Here is a 27,685-nt window from a genome sequence, read left to right as displayed (position 1 = left end):
GGCACCAAACGTGCTGTGTATTATTCTCACGGTATAAAACAAAGTTGGGAATGTTGTGATATTAGTGGGAAGGTGGGGTGGGGGTTGGGTGGACATCTAGTCGTCCCTCGCTGTGACCCGAGGCTCAGCCAGTGAGCTGTGGATGATGCTGCTGATGGACTCCACCCCCTCCCCTTCCAGGAAGGAGCGGTGGTCTCCCTCGATGACGTGGACCGACACCTCGCCCTCGCAGACCTGAAAGAGAGACGTTTGTTTACACTTGCGGTAAAAATGGAAACCCCTGCACACGTGTGTGTGAGTCGTGGTGCGTCGTTACCTCGCCGAGCTTGTAGTCGGCTCCCAGGTTGTGTTCGTATTCGCTGCTGGTTTTGGCGCGCAGTAGCGTCACGTTGCCGCGGAGTTTTGACGCTGGCACATAGCCGTCAGCCGCCTTCAGCTTGTAGTAGAAGGTGGTGGCCGCAAAGTGCAGCGAGTCTCGGCTGATGTTCTTGTGGCTGGAGGTGATGAGGTCCACCGCGGTGTTGACACGGGCCTCCAGGTCTGGCAGCGGGAGGAGAGTCTCCAGGAGCTGCAGAATCAGAAGAGACGGTAGGAACGTACGAGCAGAAGCAGAGCCTTCTTATAATATGCTGATTTTAATCTATCTTGCCATAGTAGTTTATTATGCTGTTATACAAGAAAACCCAAAACTCATTCAAACCCTTGTCCTTAGCAAATGTACGGATGTCACGTTAAAAACTGGAAACAGAGATTTCCTGTGTGTAGTCGAGGACCAAAACCGGAGCTCGGACTCAAGCGTGTGTGTGTGTGTGTGTGTGTGGTCTACCTTGTTGTACGCCATGCCGGTGAACTGCTGGATGAAGGCACACAGGGCTTCGGTTTCAGCCTCAGACTCTTTGCCTGGTGTCAGCTTGGCCCTGTAGCTCTGGAAACAGAATAGTGAGTTAACTGTTATGCACATGTTCTCCTTTTAACTCTGCCGTGTGCTACAACATCAAATCAGTGTTCACATTTTGGTTTATTTCCGTCTCAAACTACCAAATATGATAAAATGTGTACCGTAAAAGTCGGGTCATCAGCCGCTACTACCTTCGGTGGATGTCCCCGCTGTAGCCAGCTAGCGCTGCTGCTAGCTCCCCGCTGCTAGCTCCCCGCTGCTGCTGCCTGCGTCCCCTCTGCCCGAGTCGGGGGTCAAGCCGGGGCTGGTCCCGCTACCTTTGGTGGTTGTCGGGGAGCTAGCGGGGAGCTAGCGGCAGCGCTAGCTGGCTACAGCGGGGAGCTAGCGGGGACAACCACCGAAGGTAGTAGCGGCTTATAACCCGCCTTTTACGATAGTTAATATGCGCCGCTGGTATTCCCAAACGGAAAAATCTAAATCTCATGAAACTGACTCATGTGCCTGTGTGTGTGTGTGTCAGCTCTGTGCTCTCACCTGTGTGTACGCTGCCACATAGGAGTGTGATCCATCAAACAGAAAGAGGTACTCCACAGGTAGATTGCGGGTCTGAAGCTGAGAGCACATTTCAAACGCCACACAGGCACCAAAGGAGTAGCCGGCGATGCGATAGGGCCCGTCTGGCTGAACCTGTCTGATACAGTCCACATAGTAGGCTGCCAGGGACTGGATGCTGTCCAGAGGGGCAGCTGGGGAAAGAGCAGCTCGGTCATCGTACAAACACTCCCATGAAAACACCCTCAGCCCTGTGTGTGTGTGTGTGTGTGTGTGTGTCACCATCTACTTAAAAGCTCTGTAGTAATGTGGTCGTGATCAACAAAAGAAACATAACCAGTCGGCCCAAAACCGTCAACATTCTGCAAAAATAAGCATGATTCTGAATGAAGGAAATGGAAGAACAGCATTACATACTAAAGGATATTTAGGACTGAGCTATTCAAGGACTGAGTTCTGTTGTGACGGCTCCCGAGTAGCGCGATGATGTACTGGGTGTTATTTCTGAGCCTGCAGCAGTGCGGTGGTTAACACAGTACCTTGGGTGCACTGCAGGCCGTAGCAAGGCATGTTCAGCTTGAGGGCGAGCGTCTTAAAGGCGGAGACGGAGCCCTCGATGGGATGGACCAGGAACAGCGGCCTCTCCTGGCTCTGGACCTTGTTGAGCGGCGTCACCGTGGGGCCGCTGGGGCTGACCAACAGCTGGGTCAGATCGGCCTCCAGCAAAGAGCGAACGCCGTCTCTCTTAGCTGCAGCGGTCTGAGATTCTGGATAGTTGGAAGAAGCAGAGACAATAAAAACTCATCCTCTCGGTTGGGATTGTCTCTGCAGGTTTCCCAGTGCGCTCTCAATCGTACCATTTGATCCGCTGGGCTTGCTGTTGGCCAGCTCTCGCAGCTTGTTGATGGTGACCTGCCGGATCTCCCTCATGGCCATGACGATGTCGTAGTCCCGCTCCAGGGTCTGGCGAACCTCAACACCCATCAAGGAGTCCAGGCCCAGGTCAGCCAAGGAGGCGTCAGCGTTCAGGCTGTTCACGTCCCGCACGCCTGAGAGAGGGGAAGCACACGGTGAACCTTCTGCTAGCTGATTGGATAGAACGCAAGAAATTAAAAATAAAAGCCTCTCTCTCTCTATGACCAACATGACATGACACGAATGAATGATCTAGAACCATCACTTAGGGTTTCTGAGGGAGAGGTACTGAAAAGTCCTTCCTTCCCACTGCTGTCAGGCTGCATAACAAGCTCAGCTCACAGTAGACCACAAACACGTATAACACTTTAATTACGTTCATCATCTGGTGCAATATATAATACATTTAAGTACTTTTATATACTTTTTTAAATTCCGCCTGTATATTTAGTACTGCTATTGTATTCTTCTTTACAGTTTTTATTACTGTTTTACTGTTTATTTATATTACTTCATTTTTTATATACTATGTGTCTCTTGTGTGCACTGCTGACTGTTGGCTACTTACGTGTCATGGTTATAACTTTAGTCATGGTTATAACTTTATAACAACAATTAATGACCCACAACTAACGCTCTTCAACAGGGTTAAACACCAAACACAACAGTTTGTGACACATAAACAATTTGTAACACTAATAATTGTACATTTATAAAATGACACCGCCGAACTGCATGCTGGGTAAAGCTCGCTCCCCATCACAACAAGAAGAAACTCCGTTGCTACATTAAAAAAAAAAAACAGGAAGAGACAGACCCGTCCGGTCTTTTTTCACCTACATTCCCCTGGGTCCTAAGTCCCTCCTGTTTAGCTTCCTAACACCCTCTATGTACCAACGTACTAACAGCTGTTTCGTAGTCCTTTTCAGCGTCAATGAATGAATGCGTTTACTCAGAAAAAAATACCGTGATATACCGTGAAACCGCCATAATCTTACAAAATACCGTGATATGAATTTTTGGCCATACCGCCCAGCACTACTTCAGCCCTCTGATTCCTCTCAGTACACTGTCAAAATCCTCTTCAGCTTCCTCAAACTCAACTCTTCCTCCTCTTCACCAAGCTTACCGAGAATGTGAGCGACAGCGTCCACCAGGTCTCTCCGGCTTCCCGCCTCGCTCTTTACCGCCGCCCTCTCTGCCAGTACGAAGCTGGACATGACCGGCCGCTGCTGGCACAGGAAGCGGTCCAGCACCTCCAGGCAGGAGGCGATGCGCTGCGGCAGCGTGCCGCCAATCACCGCGTCGTTGCCGCCCATGGTCTCCAGCACCACGCCCACGTCGCCGATGGCACCCCACTGCACCGCCAGTCCGGGTAGGCCGTCGTGGCGGCGCCGCTCGCACACGCGCTCCATGGCCGAGTTGGCGTAACCGTAGTTACTTTGGCCGGCGTTGCCGCGGCCGCAGCTGACTGAGGAGAAGGCCACGAAATGGCTGAGGTCGGGACACGAGGCTCTCGTCACTCTGGAGGGGGAAAGACACGAGTGCGTCAAGATCCAGAGACGAGCCACGTCCTCGGTTTCAGGTAACGGTGCAAGCGGAAGCCTTACTTGTCCAGGTTTCTGGTGCCGTCGTATTTAGGTTTGTTTACGTCAAGGAAGAGCTGAGGCGTCAGATTCTCCAGCATGCCGTCTTTCAACACCTGGCAACGACAAAGCAAACAATGCTGATGAAGGTTTTGACCAAAGTGTGAAGTTTAAGAGCTCAGTCTCCACTGGGATAGCGGTGCTGCCATAGCAACAACCCGTCACTGTTGCATCAGTGCCGTAACGTACCGAGAATAATTCTGTACGGTGACATTCAAAGAGTCAAAGACAGGATACATTTGGATCAACATTTATGATTCCAGGTTAAAAAAAAGTCTGAGTGGGACTGATGTGTTACCATGGCGAGGTGGAAGACGCCGCCCACCGGGCCCAGAGAGCCGGCCTCAGCGAGGAGCCGCTCGGTTCCCTCCAGCGTGCTGACGTCATTGGTCGACACCAGCACCTCCACGTCTCGACTCTGCCATTCACGCACTCGCTTCGCCTGGTAACCTAGCAACAATTACAAAAGTAAAAAAACTGTAAAGAAGCAAACCGGTTACAGCAGCGCCAAGAGCCAAAAGGTCATGACCCCAGAGCAAAGCTGCAGTGCAGACAGATCTTAGGACACGCGTGTTTGAATCTGTGGTCGCCCAATCAAACAACTACAGGAAGTCATCAGCTGCTCTGTGACAGGCCACAAACACAGGCCGACTTCGTTGATTCAAAGCTTTGTGCCTCACCGTTCCTGATGCCGGATCTGGAGGTCAGCACCAGCTTGCGGGCTCCTCTCTCCGTCAGCCACTGAGCCAGCTCCAGGCCGAAGCCGCCCAGTCCACCGGTGATGATGTAGGCGTGGGAGGGCGGGCAGAAGGTGCGGCAGATGGCTGGAAGAGACAAAGGGGGAGCAGTTTGGACCGCTGAGCCGCTCTCCTCCTGACAGACCTGTTGAAGAGAGACGCACGCTGTTCACATATATCACATATTGTATTGTGTTATGATTTGGGTTAGAGAATGTTCACAGATTGAGCTATGAGGGTTAGAGTTGGACCTTACAGCTGCATCATTTCAAAGAAATAATGATCCTGAAAGTGATTTTTTTATAGGCGGACCTGAAACCTTTTCACTTCTTTCTGTGTGTCATCTTCATTTACTCTTAACCAGTAACATATAGACTGATATTTACACATCTGAATAAAATCTCACATGTGTACCTTTTATTATAACACCCAACTTATTCAAATAGTCTTAGTGGTTGCAGAGATACACCCTTTTTATTTTGGGGATGCAATTTTTCGAGGAAAGGGCCTAAAAATAGGGTGTTTTCCAAAAGGTTAATGAACAAGGACTTTCCGTGAACACACTAGAGTCCCCTCACACTGGTGTGGTACTGACCTGCAGGAGGACCTTGCCGATGTGTTTGCCCTGAGCCATGTATCGGAACGCTTGCTCCACTTGGTCCCTCTCAAACACTGTGGTCTTCAGAGGCTGGACTACACCTCCCAGAATGCCCTCCTTCAGCAGCTGGGACACTTCCTCCCACTCCCGGTTGCCCTCTTCAAAGAGCGCATCCAGCAGGATGCCGTGGAACGCCACGTTCTTCAGGAACAGAGCCATGCCTGCAGAGATCACAAGGACACATCGTCTTTTATGGGGAAATATTAATTTAATAGTATTAGTAACAACCCTTCTTACGAAATCACAGACTAATTATATATGATGTAATCTCTCAATGTTTTTTTCAAGATGGACATTGAAGACAATTTATCTAAATCCTTCTATTCAGATTTGACTGAGTTGAGTTCTGACTCAGTGAAGGATTAAAATCGTTTTACTTCAGCGTTGGCCAAGTTAGACAAGACCGCTCGAAAATCCTGAACTAAAATAATTATTACAAATACTTAACTTCAACGTCACACATATATTCCTAACATATAGAGCTATGTTATATATTAAAAAAGCATTTATTATTATAGTTACGATAAAAAAAAAAATGTTTTCCTTTTCTGTGTACCGTCATAAACTAATATACCACTAACACATATATGAACTAATTATCTATATTCACAAGGGTTTTCTGTATATTATAGCTTTTTTAATTATTCAAATAGACCCTGGGGTTTAGGAGATATTCAGTATTTAGTTGAATGCAAACAATTTGCAATTTTCGCCATTAAATTGGCTGGGCTTAAGAAGGATTAGAGGGCCTTTTTGCCCTTTATTAGTATAACTAGACATCCACAAGAAAGTGGGAGAGAGATTAAAGTGCATGAATTTTTTTATTTTTTATTTTTTTAAATGGCAGTAACATTTCACCCAAAAACCTTTCTGCTATTCCTGCTTTTTTTCCCTCTGCAACAAACGATTAGCAGGAAAAACAAGTGGGATGTTTCTCCTGTACATAGAGGAACATGTACTCACTATCTTTTATACATCTTAGCAGTCTATTATATAAATGAAAGGAGTAACTGACAAAGGCCTCCTACTGACCCAGTGGGGAGTTGTTGGACAGGTCGAATTTGCCGATCTCCAGGAATCGTCCATGTCTGGCCAGGCAGCGAATACTCGCCTGCAGCTTCTCCTCAGCCAGAGAGTTCAGCACCACATCCACACCTGAAACACACACAGTGTAATTAAGTGCTTGAATGCTTTGTCAACTGCAACCCGTTGCGACAGAGAGAGAGAGGCCTGACCTTTGCCGTGTGTGTGGAGCAGGATGTGCTGTTCAAAAGAGGAGTCTCTGGAGTTGGCGAAGGAATCTGCCGAGAGCTGAGGGAACCTCTCCTGCAGGTAGGCCCGCTTCTCCACTGAGCCTGGTGATCCAGCACAAAACGGTGAGGGTCAAAGGAGCTTTTTATAGCTATGACTTCACTCATAATACACCAAGTCGCACAATTATTAGACACTTGACATGCATATCATGATTACTGCAAGATAAGAGCATAAATCCACAATGTGTGCACTGTTGATGTAGTGTGTAGTGTCAACACTAACCGACGGTAGTGAAGACTTTGCAGTCCTTGCTGAGTGCGATGGCGATGGCGGCCTGGCCGACACCCCCCGACCCCGAGTGGATGAGAACCGTCTCTCCGGGGCGGAGCCTGCCGCGCACCACCAGAGAGTAGTATGCGGTGGCGTAGACCACCGGCACCGAGGCGGCCTGCTCCAGGGTCCTACACACAGGGTTCAGACACATTCTGACCAATGCCTTCCATGACTTTAAACCAAATTTCCATGACCAAACATTTTGTGAAATCTCTGTAAACATGAAAAAGTGAATGAGACAATAGTTTGATTAAAAGAATAAACATTTATATAGATGCCTGTATGCATGCCTGCTTATATTTTGAGCCTCTTTCTTTTAAAAGCATATTAATTGTTTCAAACTGAGCGTAAATGAACACATGAATATAACACATTTACATGACTTTTACAAAACCTTTTTTTCAAGGACTTTTCCAGGCCTCAAAATAATCATTTTAAACCCTGACACACACGCACACACACGTAACTGCCCCAATGCTCATGTGAGAGCATCCACACAGAAACTTGGTCCTCACAAAAATAGCTGTACAAACCGACAGAAACACCCCTTTTCTTCCATCTCTGTGAGGACACTCAATGACATGATGCATTCCCTAGCCCCTTGCCCTAACCTTAACCATCATCACTAAATGCCCCACCCAACCCTTACGGTCCCTCTAACCTCAACCTCATTCTAACCTGATCCCTAAACCAAGTCTGAACCCTCAAACAGGCTAAAATGTCCTCACTCTGAAGGTCAAACACTCACAGTGTCCTCACAGTGATGTAAAAGTACACACAGCATATTTAACCATGTGACACTGACCAGCTGGAGGGAACGCCCCAGAGGAAGCGTTTGTCAGCATCCACACTTGTTGCCAGGCCTCTGGCAGGCAGCAGCCCCATCACACGCTGACCCGTGGGGTCACGACCGGAAAACTCCATACCCAGCATGCACTGCTGCAGAGCTAGGTCACCTACATGGTGTGCAGGAGAAGCAAAAAGGAAGGGGAACAGGAGCCGCTGTTATTCACGTTCTGTGTAGTTTGGTGCAACGACAGTACCCGTCAAGATGCCGAGGGTTACTTTGGTAATAAGAACGCAGACTGAAGCGCTACATTTCTTGCTTTATCTCCTCCACACATACACACACACACACGCACACACACACACACTCTACCTGGAATAGCATCTGGTGGCAGTTTGCCGGTGGCCAGCATTATATCTCGGAAGTTGAGTGAGCTGTAGTAGACGCGGCACAGTTGCACGTTGGGGTTACTGGCCACAAAGTAGCGGAGCGGGGAGGCGATCCAGCGCAGAGAGGAGAGGTCACCTCGGGTCAACACATTGACGTAGGCCCGCTCCGTCAACTCTTCATTCAGATCTGACCGGCACAAGACAGGGACAAAGAGTTCAGAACTCTAACTTTCCTAAAATAGAGCTCGCTTCATGAAGCTGTTGTTTGACAGAAACATGCAGCCTCCCTTCCAAAGAGGAATGACTATTTCTAACTTTCTTCTCGTCTTTCATGCCACCGCTGTTCTTCAACAGTACGAGCAGAGAGAACTACGATAGAACAGCAAGGGGCCGTCTGATATGTCGGTACCTCGAGTGATGAGCTGGTGCCTGAAGACGCCCCACTGTCCGTCTCTGAACACGTTCATGACCAGACCCCCGTCCAGCACCGAGCGCATGGACTGGTGGGCCGGCTGGAGGCTCGGCGCTGACGAACGCTCGTTCAGATTGGAAACAAATGCACAGCTGGAAACATAAAGACGAGAACCATTACATTGACTCAATACATGGATAAATAGGTGATGTACGAGAGGCTCACACTGTGAATGATGCGTTACCAAAGCTAAAGAACGTTTAAAATAAATAAACAATCACATTTCAGTTAAGTCTTAGATATGTTGTGCTGGTGTGTTTTATATAGAGGATGTGTCCTACTGTATTCGGTTGCCACCCGGCTCCTGTCGCAGACAATTGACCATTCCCACAATGCCGCAGTGGGATTCAGAAGCAGTCAACCACACTGGACGGTCTGATGGTTCTGCCATCGTCGCCTGCGGCGCAGAACCACACAGGAACACAGTTGTGAGTGATGCCACACGTAAAGGATGACGTGTTCCTTACAACACAAACTGTGTCTGACATGGAACCCACCTTGAGTGTTTCCACCCACTTGTAGTCGGTGCCGTCCACAGGGAGGAAAATGGGCTCTTTGCTTGGAGACCGGCAGCGGCACAGGAAAAGGGCCGAGCCATAAAAGGACTTCCTGACGGCCACCAGGCTGAGGGAGGCTTCAGAGAACACCTTCTCCCACTCCGCCTGAGGAGAAGAGGGAGATCAGATCAGCACTCACACGTTCATCGTGATCAGCTCTCTTCACATGAGTGTTTAACCCTAGAACACAATCGTTTTGTGGTTTCGTTATTTTCATTGTGTTGCTTTTGTCTGAGTTGTGTGAGTCCTTGTGTAGCTCCATGCTGCTCACTGACGTTATTGAAGGTGGGCGTGTCTTATCGGAGGTGGGCGTGTCTTTTCGAAGGCGGGCGTGTCTTATTGAAGGCAGGGGTGTCTTATTGAAGGCAGGGGTGTCTTATCGAAGGCAGGGGTGTCTTATTGAAGGCAGGCGTGTCTTATCGAAGGCAGGCGTGTCTTATCGAAGGCAGGCGTGTCTTATTGAAGGCAGGGGTGTCTTATTGGAGGCAGGCGTGTCTTATTGGAGGCAGGCGTGTCTTATTGGAGGCAGGGGTGTCTTATCGAAGGCAGGGGTGTCTTATTGAAGGCAGGCGTGTCTTATCGAAGGCAGGCGTGTCTTATCGAAGGCAGGCGTGTCTTATTGGAGGCAGGCGTGTCTTATTGGAGGCAGGGGTGTCTTATTGAAGGCAGGGGTGTCTTATTGAAGGCAGGCGTGTCTTATCGAAGGCAGGCGTGTCTTATCGAAGGCAGGCGTGTCTTATTGAAGGCAGGGGTGTCTTATCGAAGGCAGGCGTGTCTTATTGGAGGCAGGCGTGTCTTATTGGAGGCAGGCGTGTCTTATTGGAGGCAGGCGTGTCTTATTGGAGGCAGGCGTGTCTTATTGGAGGCAGGCGTGTCTTCTCGGAGGCAGGCGTGTCTTCTCGGAGGCAGGCGTGTCTTATTGGAGGCAGGCGTGTCTTATTGGAGGCAGGCGTGTCTTATTGGAGGCAGGCGTGTCTTATTGGAGGCAGGCGTGTCTTATTGGAGGCAGGCGTGTCTCTCTGCTCCAATCCCTGTTTTTTTCAACCTTCAAATGTTCGGGTGATTTTCACCCGACGTTAGTGATAGAGGTGAAAACACAGAACAAGGCTCACATGTCCCAGGAACATGTGGACCAAATAACATGTTCATAGCTCCATTATTTATAATCATGTTTTATTCCCTAATTTTTCACCCGATGTTTTGTCTTTTTTCAGGGTCCCCCCATGATACCCGTTTATGGTTTTATGAAAAGTTCTAGAGAGTAAAATAAAAGAGTACTTCAACTTGCCTTATAGTGTTGTATTTTAATATATTTTGATGAGAAGTACATTTATCAGGTACATTATATCGGGTGAAATATACCCGACGTTAGTGATAGTGTTACTATTTTTAACGTTAGTGTTCTAGGGTTAAGGGTAAACAGTTGTCAGGAGGTCTCCACTGACCTGTGTGAGCAGTCCTCGCTGGCTGCTGCTCTGAGCGGTGCTGGAGAGGAAGGCCACCGTTTCCCCCAGAGTCTCTCCCTTCAGCAGCGTGTGGAGGAGAACAAAGCCCCCTGGTTTGGCTCCAGAAGCCAGGTTGGTCACCAGGAGTCCCGGGTCCGCACTTAGAGGGCCCCAGGCGTGATTACACGCCACGAGGTCGGCCCCGCCTACCGCGCCTCCCGGAGCCGGACCCGTCACGGGGTCCCACTGAGCCGAGGAGACCGCCAGCTCCTCCAGCGCGGCCTGGTGGGGGGTCAGCAGGTCCAGGTCGGCCGCTGTGGCGGTGTAGTCCACGCGCAGCATGGGCTGGATGTTGAGGAGCGCTACCATGCGAGAGAAGAGCTGGCCATCGTTGGAGAGCGCCTGGTGATGGTCAGAGAGGAGAAGGAGGTTGAAGACCGTATATATTCTGAGACTTAACATTGCATCTGCATGACATTTGCCCAATTTCTTCTGTTCGTCAGGGTTCATACACATTTTGACCAATGGATTTCCATGACTTTCAACCAAAATTCCATGACTTTTCCAGCTTTTCCATGACCGTAAGAACCCCGAGTTGTGTTTTTATCTAGTTTGCAGTCGTACCTCCAGGACTTTGATCTTGCCGGGCGTGCTGTTTTCCACGGTGGTGTCCAGGCAGTGTCTGAGGGCCGGGCTGTCCAGCAGGCCCTGCAGCAGGCCGTCCTGCAGCAGACACGCCCTCTCCTTCTCCACGGTCTGTTCCAGCTCGGATCGAAGGTTCCCGTTCAGCTCCAGGCCGCAGAGCAGAGCCAGCAGCCGCACCAGGCCGGGCTCCGAGGGCTCGGGGCCGGGCGGCGGGCCGTCTGACCCGCCCTGTAGTCCGGGGATGGAGAGTTTGACACCGTGAGAGGCCAACTTTTTCTGCAGCCTCTGGGTCAAACCTGGATGGAGAGAGTTGGACAAAGACTTAGAAAGACATGTGGAGGCAGAAAGAATCTCAAAAGTACACACACACACACACACACACACTTTGGTTTAATTAAACTGTATGCATTAAATCCCTTTTTTTAATAGCTCCCAAAAATATTGAAATGTAGTGATGAAAAGGAGTCTGTTGTACCTTTACAGAGCCTCAGCTGCTCTGCAAGCTTCGCATTGGCTGCCAGGCACTCTGTGTCCACATACGGAACAAACACAAACTCCTCCAGCGTGGGGGGGCTCTGCTGCTGCTGTCGACGGGGCGCCACAGTGGCGTGAAGACCGCAGATCTGGACTCCACCGGCAACAATGCTGTCGAGGCAGCGGTCTACGTGGACGTCCATAGCTACGGGAACGAGAGGGAGAAGTTACAGAAGCTCTCCAACACGTCTGAAAAGGGAGAGGTGAACGGAGGAGCATGCGATTGGACGCGTCGTCACCACTAGATGCCACTAAACCCTCTTAAATGCTCCTTCAAAGGCAGCGGGGTGATGGTGGCTGTGAACGGTGGATTAACACATTTAATTTCCTATCAATCCAGTCTATGCAGCTGAAACCTGAAACCCTAAAATTAGGAGAAAAACTCAACTTTAGACCATAGAGATTCCGTTTGAAGCTGCAAACGTATCCTGCAGAGAGTTCAGTTCTGCATCACATGCTTGTTTGAGGGGTCTGGTTGGCTCCGGAGACGTTTGCACACCTCGGCACACTTAAACTGGTAATGGAAACGCCAATCAACGCGGCATGTGCTGACTCGCCGCAGCCAAAAGTGGCAGGAAAATAGTTTTTACTGGTCCATGTTGGAGGGTGAATATATATATATATACTAGAATGTACTAGAAACGATGGTAAACAGGGAAGCGTGTCCACGTAGATGAATGTGCAGACAATCCGTTTAAACGAGAAAAACACACACCTTGCTCTCCATCAGTGTGCTGGCAGACCTTCTCCAGGTGGACCGCTGGATCCACACACACCGAGCGGATCCTGGTTGGCAGACGCAGACTACGACCCGACAGCCCGACCACAATCATCTGCAGCATGTTGTCCAGAAAGGTCACCCAGTTTCCTGTCCACTGCAGTTTGCCACTGTCTCCTGGAAACAGCCAATCACAGGACAGCAGCCAATCAGCAAAAACACTGTTGACCACCAGAGTGACGCTGCGAAAAATAACCTATCGTCTCTTTTCTTGTTTTCGGTTTCATCTTTGTATTATAATACAATCTATTATTGAACAACAAAACAATGATGGACACACACGGAGACACACACACACACACACACACCTGCATTGTTGGACTCCAGGATGCCTTGGAAGGTCTTCCCATAGTCATAGCCGCGCAGTCGCAGCTCTTTGTAGATATCGTGTGCTGTGAGCTTCATTTTGGGGTCGTCGTCGTCGTCGTCGTCAGCTTTCTGACCGATCTGCTTATGGAAGGAATCGAGGGCTGCGTCCTCCAGAATGCTCACCTTACCTGCGGAACAAGAGCAGATGGCAGAGATGAAAAGTGGGGCCCTGGTCTTGCTAGCTAGAGTTAGTGGGACGCTCACCATCATCTCATTCAGAGGAACTGCTGGCTGACACTTATTTTGCTGCTTATGTTCCATAGAAACATCATAATATGATCCACGCCAAGATAAAACTCCTGTGACCGGCAAACAAATACCATGTGCTTCACCAATTCTAATGGAGGCCGAAAGAACGCACCGTGTATAATATAGAAACACATATTCAAAAATACTATTCAAATAAAATAAACACGGGATCATCAAACTTCAGATAAAGTCAGATACTTTGGAAAGACATTATCAGACTGTTTATCAAAAAACTATGTATGTAAATCCCACATATGAGCAAGACCAGGACGCATCACAACGAGACTCTAGTGCTGGGAAAGAAAGGTTGAATGAAAAGATCGATACACACGAGTATCACGATATTATGTTTTGAGATTCTGTGTTAATTTAGATACACTGTTTTTTTTTTAAATAGTTTATATGCAAAGATTGCACATAAAGTGGTGCTCTGATGTTGGATTGTAATAAATGTAAATGCAGATGTCACGGTTCTGACTGCATTACAATGTTTTCACTTGGATGCAAGGCATATGATAATGTGCTTTTTATATTTATATAGTATAACAAATAAATCGCCTCGCTATCAGTAACCCTGTATCATGATGCGTTTTGTCTGGCTAGGTTCTCTCCAATAGTTCTCCCTCTTATTAATGATGTTGATGGCACGACACATCCCAGAAGTAAAGTTGAATTAAGCTCAACCTAAAATAAGAAATGATGACATTCTAATTATTGTTATGAAACATTACAATAAACAGGTCTGTATAAAAACTACTCACCACTGACAGCCAGGTTTCCGTTCTCTGAAACCTCAAACCGGTTGGTGGCAGGCATGAGATGCACCTTCAGCTGGACCGAGCCTGAGAAGAGACAGACAGGCAGTCAGTCAGTCAGTCAGTCAGTCAGTCAGTCAGGCAGTCAGTCAGTCAGGCAGTCAGTCAGACAGGCAGTCAGACAGAGAGGCAGTCAGACAGGCAGTCAGTCAGTCAGTCAGTCAGGCAGGCAGTCAGGCAGTCAGTCAGGCAGAGACAGTCAGTCAGGCAGAGGGTCACATCACAGCCGTGCTGCTCGGCTCTCACCGTTCTTTGGCAGGATGGTGGCCCTGTGGATGGTGATGTCCTCAAAGGTGACGGGGGTGCTGTCCATGACGACCCCCAGACTTCTCACTAAGGTACGCCAGGCCAGCACCAGGTAACCCGTCGCCGGGTACAGGACCCGCCCATCAATGCAATGTCCGAGCAGGTAGTAGTCTGCAGACTCTGGGTTTATGTCTATGGGACACATGAGGACATGGAATGAGACCGCACCGTCTCACGCCGTCTTAGCGTGACACAAGGGGGCAGATGCAGAACTGCTTTTCTCACCGATGTTATAGACACTGGCCGAGTCGGCTCCTCCTGAGCCACAGGAAAAATGCTCCACCTTGGGGACATCCCAGGTCTGGGCATGGTCCCACTGCACCAGAGGGGAGATCAGAGGGGTACCGACCGGCACGGGGTACTTCACCACCGGGGAGAAGCCGTTACCATCCACACCGATGCTAAAGAGGTGCATACAAATAGATTTCTAAAATCTCTGACGGTGCTTCCAGCAGCAGAAAAAACAAAACGCCACCAAAGAGCGAGGCCTTTACTGACCCGTTCATGTAGACTTTGCCAATGTTTGAGAGGAAGAACTCCAGGTTGTTGGCGTGGCCTCTCTTCATCAAGGGCAGGATGGAACACGTGTGCTTCAAGCTGCGCTTCAGGATGGCCTGTGCAGAAAACGTCAAGTTCATGAGATGAGATTTAATAATCACATGAATCACAGGTCCTGCTTTACGTATTCTATCAACTTTCTTAACTTCAGGAGATGTTCACCAGTTCATTATTACAAAGGATTTGGGAAAAACTTGACACATGTTTGACGGCCGTTGCGCCGGTGCAAAAGAGAGTGCATGCTCTGTCCACATCTTCCACAATCTTAATAATTCAAACTTTTCTGTTGTGCCATTTGACGTCCGTAGTTCACGTCTGACAGATGGAAGCTGTCGAACCTCAGGACCAGGGTGCAAATACATTCTGACCAATGGATTTCCATGACTTTAAACCAAATTTCCATGATCAAACATTTAGTGAAATCTGGGTGTAAACAGTAAAAAGTGAGTAAATGAAATATTTAAACTAACAATGAGAATACAAAGCATACAGTAAACCTTAAATGACTCAAATGAATGAGACAATAGTTTGATTAAAAGAATAAACATTTATATAGATGCCTGTATGTATGCCTGCTTATATTTGGAGCGTCTTTCTTTTAAAAGCATATTAATTATTACAAACTCAGCGTAAATGAATGTCATGAACACATGAATATAACACATTTACATGACTTTTACAAAACTTTTGGGATTTTATTTTTTCCAAGGACTTTTCCAGGCCTGGAAATAACCATTTTAAGGTTTTCCGTGACCGTAAGAACCCTGCAGGGCGTGTTTCTGTGCTTCGTGGTGCATCGAGAGCTTGCAGTGCGTACCTGCAGCAGAGCGTGAGGAGCGATCTCCACCACCACGGCGTTTTCCGGCACCAGGCTGAGGCCCTCGTGGAACAGCACGGGGCTCACCAGGTTGTTGACGTGATAGTCGGCAGAGCTGTACTGAGCCAGAGGAGAGTCCCACTGAGACTGAGGGATGCTGGTGCTCACCCAGCGGGCGGACCGCCGGCGTGGCTCCTTGATCACCTACACACAACATGACATGAACATGTAAACACGTGATGACAATGATGAGAGTAATCTGACAGGGAAGACAAAGGTTTCAGATGGAGAGCAGCCAAAATAGAGTTATATTAATAAGCCACTAAAAATAACGTACCAAAAATAGTGCATTTCATATATAACCACACTAGAGGGGAGTGAGAATGTGTTTCCCAGTCTCCCCAGTAGGCGGCACTGTGACAGCAGGAGTCAGAGCTGCACTGCTGTACCCTGGAGAAGCACAGCAGAGCGCAACTGGTTTCATTTGTAAACTGTGTTACAAATAAATCTACGTTAAGTGAACTTTTATCCAAACTCTCTGTGTTTTGTTGGTTGTTTGATTACTGAAGTCCCGTGTGAGTCTCTGTGGCGTCTCACGAGCAGTCAGATAGGTGATAGATTCAAGTTTATACAGCATCAGGTGTGGAGGGATTAAAATCATCATCAAAGAAGGAAATCAGCCACAACGCTAACCTTCTTAAGCGCAGCCAGCAGGGTCGGAGCGATGGAGGCCATGTAGTAGGAGTGGAAAGCCACGCCAGCGCTGCGTACCTCCTTTGCAAACACTCCCTGCTCCTTCAGCTGGGACACAAATGTACTGATTGCATCCTGATGAGAGAGACACACATACACCTGTCAAAACACAACCCTGCACCCAGGAAAACTACATGCTTGCATCAGATGAAAGAGTTGCTGGTACAACCTGACATTGCTTTTACATCTTTTGTGTCGTTACTGCTGTGATAGTTCACAACTAGCCGTTGGCCATCGACTACATTCTTCTCTTGTCCCCTCAGAAAGTCAATCTGACAGTGAGGTCTTTCAGGTTTGCTTAGCTGATAGCTATGTGCACACATTTCCACAACACCGTTTCCAAACCTGCAGCGTTCAGTTAAAGCACCGGGAACATTGAAAGCAGTATCATTTTGCCCCTGATATCACTTGGTGAGGGGCAACAAATGCTCCCATGATTTCCTCTAATAATTATGAGTATTTAATGAACTTGTCAAAAACATCGCAGCCTATATGACCCGGTCCAGTTGCCAATGTTTAAAAAAAAAGTTCTAATTGTTAATAGTAGTTTTAAAAAAATGCAATAACAATAAATAACCACAAAGAAATAAGAATACAATTGAATAGGATTGTCTGATTTATGTTTGAATCTGTAGACTACTGCCTAATAGTCTTATTATTGCCATTTGCTCATATACTGTAAGCCTAAATAAATATATGTATTATTTTGAACAACGGCTAAATGTTATTTCACAAGTTTCAAAAAGTGCCCCGCCCCCCAAAAAAGTAAATTTCCTCCCCTGATTGAAAGTCTTCTCATGAACGTATCAAGTACTTTACAAAGTTTCCCTAACTTTACAACTTCTAGGACACAGAACAACAAGCATGAGGACTAAATGGACACCATGTGAGCGAATGGAGACGGAAGCTTTAAACCCAGAGGGGTCAGACTGTGAAACACAACGTCTGACAGAGGGTCTGACCTGAGGACCGGAGATGGTGACGGTGTCCTCAGAGTTGTGGCAGGCTGGCACCACTCCCTCAGGACACTGAGCCATGCACTCCACCCAGGTCAACCCTGGAAGAGACACAGCAAGCACCAAGGGATTGGCTTCAATGCAATAATTGGGTTTTGTGGAGCAAGAAGACATAAGAATGAGCTGCATTTATTTGATGAAAACCTAAAATAATGAGTCCTATCGGCAGAAAAGTAAAAGCTTGACCGATAACGTCAGTGGAGTTGAGTATCAGACATTCCTCAGATACAGACTACAACGCCGCCTCTGGTATGGCAGACACCTTAGTATATGCTCCATTTAAGCTCCATTCAGTAAAACAAGTATTGGGTGATGGTAAATTATAACGTTATCATGATGTGTTCAAATGTAGTCTTGGGGAGAAACTTGGATAAATCCAAAAGATGCTTTCACAAAACATTAAATCAATTTTAGAAAGATCATTTTTGACTGTTTAACTGGTATCTTAGCTATCTAGATGGAAAATGGTATTGGAGCATCTCTTTTCACCAGTTTATCCTAAACATAGGATCTTTCCAGGCCATTAAAACAGTTGACATACAGTAGTTGAAACACGGTAAAGGACCTCCTACCGACAGCAGCCATGCCTCCTGGAGGAAGGTTGGCCTCCTTGATGCAGCGGCCTCTCCAGTAGGCAGCCAGCACGGCCTCGGTGTGGCTGAGGGAGCCGTCTGCGTAGCCGCAGGCCAGCTCTCCCACCGAGTGGCCCACGATGCCGTCGGGCTGCAGACCCAGCTGACTGAGCAGGTCGATCTCAGCGATCTGGAAGGAGCCACACGACACACGTATTGTTTTACGATTTTATAATCACACTTCAATTCAATGCATTTTGTACAGTCCAAAAATCTGGTTTTGCTTTCTGTTGTTTGTGTGCAACTTGTTTGTGGTTTTCCTGCTCAAGTAGGAAACGGCTTGAAACAGCTGAGGTTTGAAACAGCTGATATGACAATGCCTCAAAATATATGTGATAAGGTGTTATACATGTTACGCACAGTCCTCTTAAAAGGTCCCAGTAAGGCAATTATGTTTTAGATTAAAAAGAGGGAGCAAAGGAAAATAATATAAATAAGAAAAACAAACAGGTGGCCAAACCTTTTCCCCTTTCCGGCTGTATATGAATGAATGAATATATACTTTATTAATCCCAGAGGGTGAACATTTGGTGTCGGGGTCGCAGCAACTCACAAACAAAAAATATATAAAAACAACAGGGATGAAAGATAAAAGATATATACAATAATACAAATAGCTGGGATGAAAGATATGTACAGCAGATATGTTTTTTCTCTTGTGTAAAATATATATGTGATTAATCAATCGGTCAACAGAGGACCTGGCAAGAGGTGACTGATATGATTGTATTAGAGATATCAGTCAGCTCATAGGTACGAGAGGATCCTTCTAGATTGCAAATCGGTAACTTTAAGTCACATTTGTGTGGAGAGTCTTGCCCTGCAGTCTACCGATTCTCCCGGGTTCCCACACCAAACGCGGCGTCCGTACTCTACCTGTATGGCGGCGAGGCCGACAAAGGCGTGGACAGTGTCCTCGAACGTGGCTTCGTCCGCGTCCATGAGCAGGCGAGACACAACCAGGCCGGTGTCCTTCAGGGCTGCGTCCGACCGCAGGATGGACTCCCGGAAGTCCGGCAGCTGCATGAGACTGCGGCCCATACCGGCCCACTGTGTCCCCATACCTGTCAAAGCAACACACACACAGTCACACACCTTCATCCAAACCATCCGTCTGTGGAGATCTGAATTCATCAACAGACCCATTCCGATTGGGAAATCTTTCTAAGAATAAGAATGCAAGGCTCTCGCTCTCCAGATGATCAAACCCCGACAACAAACTGGAAACTGGAACCCCTCCACCTGCTCGTTTGTCCGATGACTCACCTGAACAGACGTACCAGAGCGGCCGGGCGGCGGCCTGCACCTGCTGCACATCCTTGACGTCGCTCTGGGAGCCAATCACAGCGTAGCCTCGGTAGGGCATGCTTGCAGCAGGAGCTCCCGAGAGCTCATTCAGCAAAGACAGGAAGCTGTCGTTGTCCGCGTGTTCCTTCCCCTTTTGCAGCATGGCCTCCACGGCGGCCTCCGTGCGCCCGCAGGCCTGGAGCAGCCTGGGAGCCGTCCGGGGAGGCGCGGTCGCGTCGGTCGGTCTCTCAGCCGGGCGAAGGATCACGTGAACGTTTGAACCTCCGAAGCCAAAGGAGTTGATGCCTACGATGCCGCCTCGGACGGGAATAGGCCGGTCCACGACTTGAACCCGCCCGTCGGAGAGAGCTGGAATGTCAGGGTTCGGAGAGCTGAAGTGCAGGTTGGGAGCCCAGAGTCCTCGCTCCAAAGAAAGCACCACCTGGGAGTGGGATGAAAAACAACCAATAAAATACAGAGCCAGCAGAATTTAAGTATGGTAGAAATAACTGAAGCTGCTCATTATCCAATACTTTTTTCTTTAGTCGATTCGGTGCCTTCTCTCCTTTGTGGAAATGTTTCCTGCAGTTCCCCCGTAATATATATGTCCCAATTCTACAATTATTTATGCTGCCATGAGTACGAATCTCTGTTCTACTCCGGCACTATTTCTTGCGGACATCAGAAAGGCAGTGGGGTGCCGACTACTCGCAACATATCAGGAAGAATTAAGCCGCACGAGAACTAAAGGGGACATTGTTGTTCTGCATCTTCAGAGCAGCCGATAACAGGCGAGCCGTCACTCTCACCTTAGCCAGAGCAGCCAGACCAGAGGCCGGTTCGGGATGGCCCATGTTGGACTTGGTAGAGCCCATCAGCAGAGGCTCTCGCCCCGACTCACAGAAGACACCGACAATGCCGTTCACTTCCTGCGGGTCGCCGACCTGCATGCAGAGAGCAGAGCAGCCACAGAGGTGAGACCCTCCCGGACCAAGACTTTTTCGTCTTCTTATCAAGTAATCCGTCTCGTGATGCAGAGAGCAGCGCTGGAACAGGCTGGACCTGGAACCTGCTGTGATCACTGACCTTTGTTCCCGTGCCGTGGGCTTCCACGTACTCCACCTGCTCGGGAGATATGTTGGCCTCCTGGTACAGAGAGCGAACCAGCCTCTGCTGCATCTCACCTGAAGGGAACGTTACACCTGAGGGGCCGAGAGCAGCGGGTCAGAACAGGTGTGCTGCTACTGTACGCACACACCTACTCTCACATCTAGTGGCTCACATGGAACCCAACAAAGACCTGACTGGCTTGAAGGAAAACTAGAATTCTCTACAACGTGACATTTACTGCATCAGTAAGAATAAAGGCAACCAGTCAAGTGAGGGGACCAACAGTTCATCCAGATTCTCTAAATGCTTCTGGAGTGCACGTCATGTCGGTACTCAGAGGGAACCAGAGCGCTCCTCCAGAGAACGCTACCCTTTCCTGCATGAGAGTGATTAGGAAATATTTTCCTTAAGGTGCTGAAGAAGATTCACTTTAACTGGTTAATGTTCAAGCCCTCATCCACTTTGGTGGTCTTTGACTGGTTCACCTGGTGGTCCTCAGTCATCCATTCATTGTGTCATTCGTTTGTGCACTCGTATGTTCATGTGTGTATGAAGCATGCGTGCTCACCCTGCTCTTTGTATCCATCCGTGTTGTTGCCAGCGTTCACCACTGTGGCGTAGACCCTTTTAGCCGCCGACCGCTTGGTCAGCAGCACCGCCACTGCAGCCTCAGAGCGGCAGTATCCGTTTCCTGGCCAACAACATGATAGAAGTATAATGTACACGCGTGTAAGTACTACATAGTATAATCAGTATGACTCTGAGGTTTGTTAGATGACAGAAACACGGCTGCTGATGTAAATATACTGAGGCTCGTTCCACATTTGGTTCACAGATATGTGCAATATTTCAAAAACAGAACATTTTAACATAAACAATGTATGATAAATAATAATGTATTTATGTTCAAACTAAATCAGCCAGCCAGTCGAGGTCCAGTTCAAGGACTTGGTTCTCAAATTCATAAAATAAATATAATTTCATATTAATATGATATAATAAATGACACCAAATCTGAGCCACAGATGAAATGTCCCTTTACCTGATGCGTCAAAGGACTTGCAGGTCCCCTCAGGACTGAGCATGCCCAGTTTCATGAACTGCACCGAGGTGTTGGGCTTGAGCAGCAGGTTGACCCCGCCCACCAGAGCGGCGTCACAGTGGCCCTGGCGGATGGCGTGGAAGGCGTTTTCTAAAGCCAGCAAGCTCGAGGAGCAGGCTGTGTCGATGGCCGTGCTGGGGCCTGGAGGAGAGGAGGGGAGGAGAGGTGGTCAGGAGAGGAGAGAGAGGAGAGAGGAGGTGGACTAGAGCTAGAAACTGCAGAACAGGAGTACATGAGGGCATTCAAACTGTGGGATCATCTTAAAGCGAAGAATCCATGTGCACCTATGATATGATGAGGAAAAGGAAAAACATGAATGAACGACATTGGAATCAAAGTGTGTGTCCGGTGTGCGTACCGCTGAAGTCGAAGAAGTAGGACAGTCTGTTGGCCAGCATGGCGCGCTGGCAGCCCGTCATGCTGTAGCCCAGCAGCTCCTCCGGGTCTCTGCTGAACGCCTCGCCGGCCTCCGAGCCGCTCACCCCGATGTACACGCCGGTCTTGCTGCCGCGCAGCGCGGCCGGGTTCAGTCCTGCGTCACAACGGGGCTCGATTCACTCAAATAATAAACAGGGTTCATACACATTTCGACCAATGGATTGCCATGACTTTAAACCAAATTTCTACGACCAAACATTTAGTGAAAAATACGTATTCTCTCGAGCGTCCTCACCTCCGTCTACGATGGCCTCGTAGGCGATCTCCAGCATGAGACGGAGCTGGGGGTCCATGGTGTTGGCCTGTTTGGCGTGGACTCCGAAGAAGGCCGCGTCGAAGTGGCTGATGTCCTTCAGCTTGCCGTTCCTCTTTGGAAGACCGTGCAGACCTGGCAAAGGGCAACAGAGGACAAACGTCATGTAGAGACAAAACCGAACGCATCTAGCTTCGGTTTGAGGTCTATGAATAACTGACGGGCGAGAACAGAAGAGCGGCCCCTCACCGCCGGTTGCCCCGCTGAAGTAAGTCGCTGCAGAAATCAGTGTTGCTATTAGGTGATAATCGGCCATTAATGCACTGAAAACGGGGATAATATTATTAGGATTGTTTTTATTGTGATTAAAACCGGACAGTTTAGTAGTGAAGTTGGCTGTTGGGACATTTCAGTGTTTAACAGATATTCTTCAGGACACCCAGCTTACAAAGGGGCTCACTGACCTCTAGTCACACAGAACCAGCCTCCTCTAGTCACACAGAACCAGGCTCCTCTAGTCACACAGAACCAGCCTCCTCTAGTCACACAGAACCAGGCCTCCTCTAGTCACACAGAACCAGGCTCCTCTAGTCACACAGAACCAGCCTCCTCTAGTCACACAGAACCAGCCTCCTCTAGTCACACAGAACCAGGCTGCCTCTAGTCACACAGAACCAGCCTGCCTCTAGTCACACAGAACCAGGCTGCCTCTAGTCACACAGAACCAGGCTGCCTCTAGTCACACAGAACCAGCCTCCTCTAGTCACACAGAACCAGGCCTCCCTCTAGTCACACAGAACCAGGCCTCCCTCTAGTCACACAGAACCAGGCTGCCTCTAGTCACACAGAACCAGGCCTCCTCTAGTCACACAGAACCAGGCTGCCTCTAGTCACACAGAACCAGGCTGCCTCTAGTCACACAGAACCAGCCTCCTCTAGTCACACAGAACCAGGCTGCCTCTAGTCACACAGAACCAGCCTCCTCTAGTCACACAGAACCAGCCTCCTCTAGTCACACAGAACCAGGCCTCCCTCTAGTCACACAGAACCAGCCTGCCTCTAGTCACACAGAACCAGCCTGCCTCTAGTCACACAGAACCAGCCTGCCTCTAGTCACACATAACCAGCCTGCCTCTAGTCACACAGAACCAGCCTCCTCTAGTCACACAGAACCAGCCTGCCTCTAGTCACACAGAACCAGCCTGTCTCTAGTCACACAGAACCAGCCTCCTCTAGTCACACAGAACCAGCCTGCCTCTAGTCACACAGAACCAGGCCTCCTCTAGTCACACAGAACCAGCCCTCCTCTAGTCACACAGAACCAGCCTCCTCTAGTCACACAGAACCAGCCTCCTCTAGTCACACAGAACCAGGCCTCCTCTAGTCACACAGAACCAGGCTGCCTCTAGTCACACAGAACCAGGCCTCCTCTAGTCACACAGAACCAGGCTGCCTCTAGTCACACAGAACCAGGCTGCCTCTAGTCACACAGAACCAGGCCTCCTCTAGTCACACAGAACCAGGCTGCCTCTAGTCACACAGAACCAGGCTGCCTCTAGTCACACAGAACCAGCCTCCTCTAGTCACACAGAACCAGGCCTCCCTCTAGTCACACAGAACCAGGCCTCCCTCTAGTCACACAGAACCAGGCTGCCTCTAGTCACACAGAACCAGGCCTCCTCTAGTCACACAGAACCAGGCTGCCTCTAGTCACACAGAACCAGGCTGCCTCTAGTCACACAGAACCAGCCTCCTCTAGTCACACAGAACCAGGCTGCCTCTAGTCACACAGAACCAGCCTCCTCTAGTCACACAGAACCAGCCTCCTCTAGTCACACAGAACCAGGCCTCCCTCTAGTCACACAGAACCAGCCTGCCTCTAGTCACACAGAACCAGCCTGCCTCTAGTCACACAGAACCAGCCTGCCTCTAGTCACACATAACCAGCCTGCCTCTAGTCACACAGAACCAGCCTCCTCTAGTCACACAGAACCAGCCTGCCTCTAGTCACACAGAACCAGCCTGTCTCTAGTCACACAGAACCAGCCTCCTCTAGTCACACAGAACCAGCCTGCCTCTAGTCACACAGAACCAGGCCTCCTCTAGTCACACAGAACCAGCCTGCCTCTAGTCACACAGAACCAGCCTGCCTCTAGTCACACAGAACCAGCCTGCCTCTAGTCACACAGAACCAGCCTGTCTCTAGTCACACAGAACCAGCCTCCTCTAGTCACACAGAACCAGGCCTCCCTCTAGTCACACAGAACCAGCCTGCCTCTAGTCACACAGAACCAGCCTGTCTCTAGTCACACAGAACCAGCCTGCCTCTAGTCACACATAACCAGCCTGCCTCTAGTCACACATAACCAGCCTCCTCTAGTCACACAGAACCAGCCTGCCTCTAGTCACACAGAACCAGCCTGTCTCTAGTCACACAGAACCAGCCTCCTCTAGTCACACAGAACCAGCCTGCCTCTAGTCACACAGAACCAGGCCTCCTCTAGTCACACAGAACCAGCCTGCCTCTAGTCACACAGAACCAGCCTGCCTCTAGTCACACAGAACCAGCCTGCCTCTAGTCACACAGAACCAGCCTGTCTCTAGTCACACAGAACCAGGCTCCTCTAGTCACACAGAACCAGCCTGCCTCTAGTCACACAGAACCAGGCCTCCTCTAGTCACACAGAACCAGCCTGCCTCTAGTCACACAGAACCAGCCTGCCTCTAGTCACACAGAACCAGGCCTCCTCTAGTCACACAGAACCAGCCTGTCTCTAGTCACACAGAACCAGGCCTCCTCTAGTCACACAGAACCAGCCTGTCTCTAGTCACACATAACCAGCCTGTCTCTAGTCACACAGAACCAGGCTCCTCTAGTCACACAGAACCAGCCTCCTCTAGTCACACAGAACCAGGCCTCCTCTAGTCACACAGAACCAGCCTCCTCTAGTCACACAGAACCAGGCCTCCTCTAGTCACACAGAACCAGCCTCCTCTAGTCACACAGAACCAGGCTGCCTCTAGTCACACAGAACCAGGCCTCCTCTAGTCACACAGAACCAGCCTGTCTCTAGTCACACAGAACCAGGCCTCCTCTAGTCACACAGAACCAGCCTGTCTCTAGTCACACATAACCAGCCTGTCTCTAGTCACACAGAACCAGGCTCCTCTAGTCACACAGAACCAGCCTCCTCTAGTCACACAGAACCAGGCTGCCTCTAGTCACACAGAACCAGCCTCCTCTAGTCACACAGAACCAGGCCTCCTCTAGTCACACAGAACCAGCCTCCTCTAGTCACACAGAACCAGGCCTCCCTCTAGTCACACAGAACCAGGCTGCCTCTAGTCACACAGAACCAGCCTCCTCTAGTCACACAGAACCAGGCTGCCTCTAGTCACACAGAACCAGGCCTCCTCTAGTCACACAGAACCAGGCTGCCTCTAGTCACACAGAACCAGGCCTCCTCTAGTCACACAGAACCAGCCTGCAGTACATCAGTCCTCATTTTCAGTTTGCAGGGACTCCCTCGGGCCATGAACCTCGGGTTGCTTTCTCTGCTTCCCTTTCTGCTGGCCCTGCTCTCCCATGATGCCGCTGTGTGGTCTAAACTGGCACAGTCCGACTCTTTCAGCACATGAATGTGTGCTCAAGACGGTTGCCAGGCAGTGAGGGAGAGCTCTTATTTTACAGAGAGAGGGGGAAAAACGGCAAGCTCGAGAAGGAGGATTGGAAAGAGTGGGACAGCAGAGACAGGGTGAGGGGGTAGGGGTCGAGTGGAAGGATTCAGAACATCAACTTTTGGGGAGTGAAGCTGCTAAAAGCTGATTCTCAGCATTTCATTTGTACCTTGTTTTAGTCGGGACCACGTTTACTTTAGTTTAGTCCCGTGTGAAAACCCGTCAGCTCCCTCATTCATATGAATGAGTCCGGTCCAGTAACAAAGGGCGCCGCACCGGCCAATCAAATCCATGCAAGCACACATTCCTGGTGGATCACTTTGTAACTCTAGTCACGGCACCGGTCAGCCATCTGACATGAAGTGATCACACGCTCGCCACAGACTCTCTGGGACATCGGTGACAACATGTCGGCCTTTGTTCTAAATTCATTCCCCTGCTCTGTCGGGTACATTTGGTTTTCCACACAGAGACGCTGCAGCTCACACACCATCGACTATCAGACGTCAAAAATGTTTACAACTCCACCTGCTGAGATAACCATCCCAGGGACACGGTGGAAGACTCTGTTATCGTTTCAAAGTGAGGAAAAGAAAGTCCTCTTATCAACGGCACCGATAAGAGGACACCACAAGCGAGTCAGTAGGTTAGTGCCTGAAACTTGAACGGGGTCTTATACTGCATTTCTTTGATCATAAAACACGTGCACAACCGATTATTTGGAACCTTTAAAAACATTACATCTGTGTTTACCAGCGCTGACACTGGTGATAGCGTCTCCTCCTGGTGATGATGATGGTGATGGGGTGAGCAACGCGACCCGTCTGCTAAATACAGCCTTGTTTCGGGTGGAGGGACGGAGAGCAATGATAGCTGTATAATGAATTACTTCATAACTTTATGAACTGCTCTTTTTAGACGGCAAGCCATACATGTGTAATATCACTGCTTCATCTCGAGCACGACAGATCTGACTGATATCACAGGTGTGTATTCTGTTAATGTGTTCTTATGACGTGTGTCAATATTTTAGTCTTATTCATTCAGCTGACAGGAGTGAATAAAGAAAACTAACCTTATCTATCTTCATATCATACATATCATTAACTTCTGTGCGTCAGCGTCTTGAGCTGTATTTTGGCAAGAGAGCGTGAGAGAGAGCGCACCCACAACTCTGAGGACAGGTGCAGCAGTGCGGCGACTCCCCCCGTGTGAGTCGTGTGTGTCTGCTATGTGTGCACTGATAGCAGCACACAGCCGAGAGAAGAGCACATGACGACAACGCACAGCGATGAGACAACCGAGTGTGCGTCAAACACCGCCGCTAAGAGGTGCCTTGAATAAGAAAACCAATGCTCACCATGAACGGTCACGTCTATTGTCTTTAAAAAGGCCTAAAATGGAAAACAAAACATCTCCCTACGGGTCCTGCAGCTGTTGTTGGAGGAGCGCATACCGAGTGGAACTACCATGTCTAGTGTACTTAAAATAACTAACATTCAATCAGAACGGTCATTCTCTGTTCCAGTTCCCGGAAATTCCATCAATCCAGTCCCGCCGTGTCAGGGGTCTCACCTGGTGTCCACCGCCGGTCGTCCTCCGTCACCATGTCCACACCACCGATGAGGTTTTCCCAGAATTCCTCCAGGTTGTTGGACTCGGGCAGACGGCCCGATATCCCTGCTATGACTATCTCATCCAT

At 49.2% G+C, this 27,685-nt stretch overlaps 1 protein-coding gene across 1 annotated transcript; it reads right to left on the bottom strand.

Moving 5' to 3' along the window:
- Positions 1–33: 33 nt before the first annotated feature.
- fasn (fatty acid synthase) lies at positions 34–27,685 on the bottom strand (the record flags this gene model as incomplete). Its single annotated transcript, XM_079237547.1, has 41 exons — positions 34–234; positions 317–568; positions 827–925; positions 1,433–1,644; positions 1,990–2,217; positions 2,308–2,499; positions 3,495–3,889; positions 3,976–4,067; positions 4,310–4,461; positions 4,692–4,893; positions 5,344–5,567; positions 6,439–6,561; positions 6,642–6,761; positions 6,943–7,121; positions 7,799–7,949; positions 8,153–8,356; positions 8,579–8,733; positions 8,923–9,038; positions 9,139–9,303; positions 10,644–11,045; positions 11,268–11,584; positions 11,764–11,967; positions 12,538–12,717; positions 12,909–13,097; positions 13,980–14,060; positions 14,280–14,471; positions 14,565–14,740; positions 14,838–14,953; positions 15,715–15,918; positions 16,408–16,542; positions 17,430–17,524; positions 18,056–18,245; positions 18,992–19,179; positions 19,382–19,844; positions 20,212–20,346; positions 20,489–20,604; positions 21,081–21,203; positions 21,555–21,755; positions 21,973–22,146; positions 22,288–22,440; positions 27,559–27,685. The coding sequence occupies 41 exons, from the start codon at positions 27,683–27,685 to the stop codon at positions 97–99; spliced, it is 7,560 nt and encodes a 2,519-aa protein (XP_079093673.1). The 3' UTR covers positions 34–96.

The sequence above is a fragment of the Taurulus bubalis genome, assembly GCF_910589615.1.
Source record: "Taurulus bubalis genome assembly, chromosome: 2".
NCBI classification, from domain to species: Eukaryota; Metazoa; Chordata; class Actinopteri; order Perciformes; family Cottidae; genus Taurulus; species Taurulus bubalis.
The sequence above is the reverse complement of the archived record's forward strand: the minus strand, read 5'-3'. Positions and strand labels throughout refer to the sequence as shown.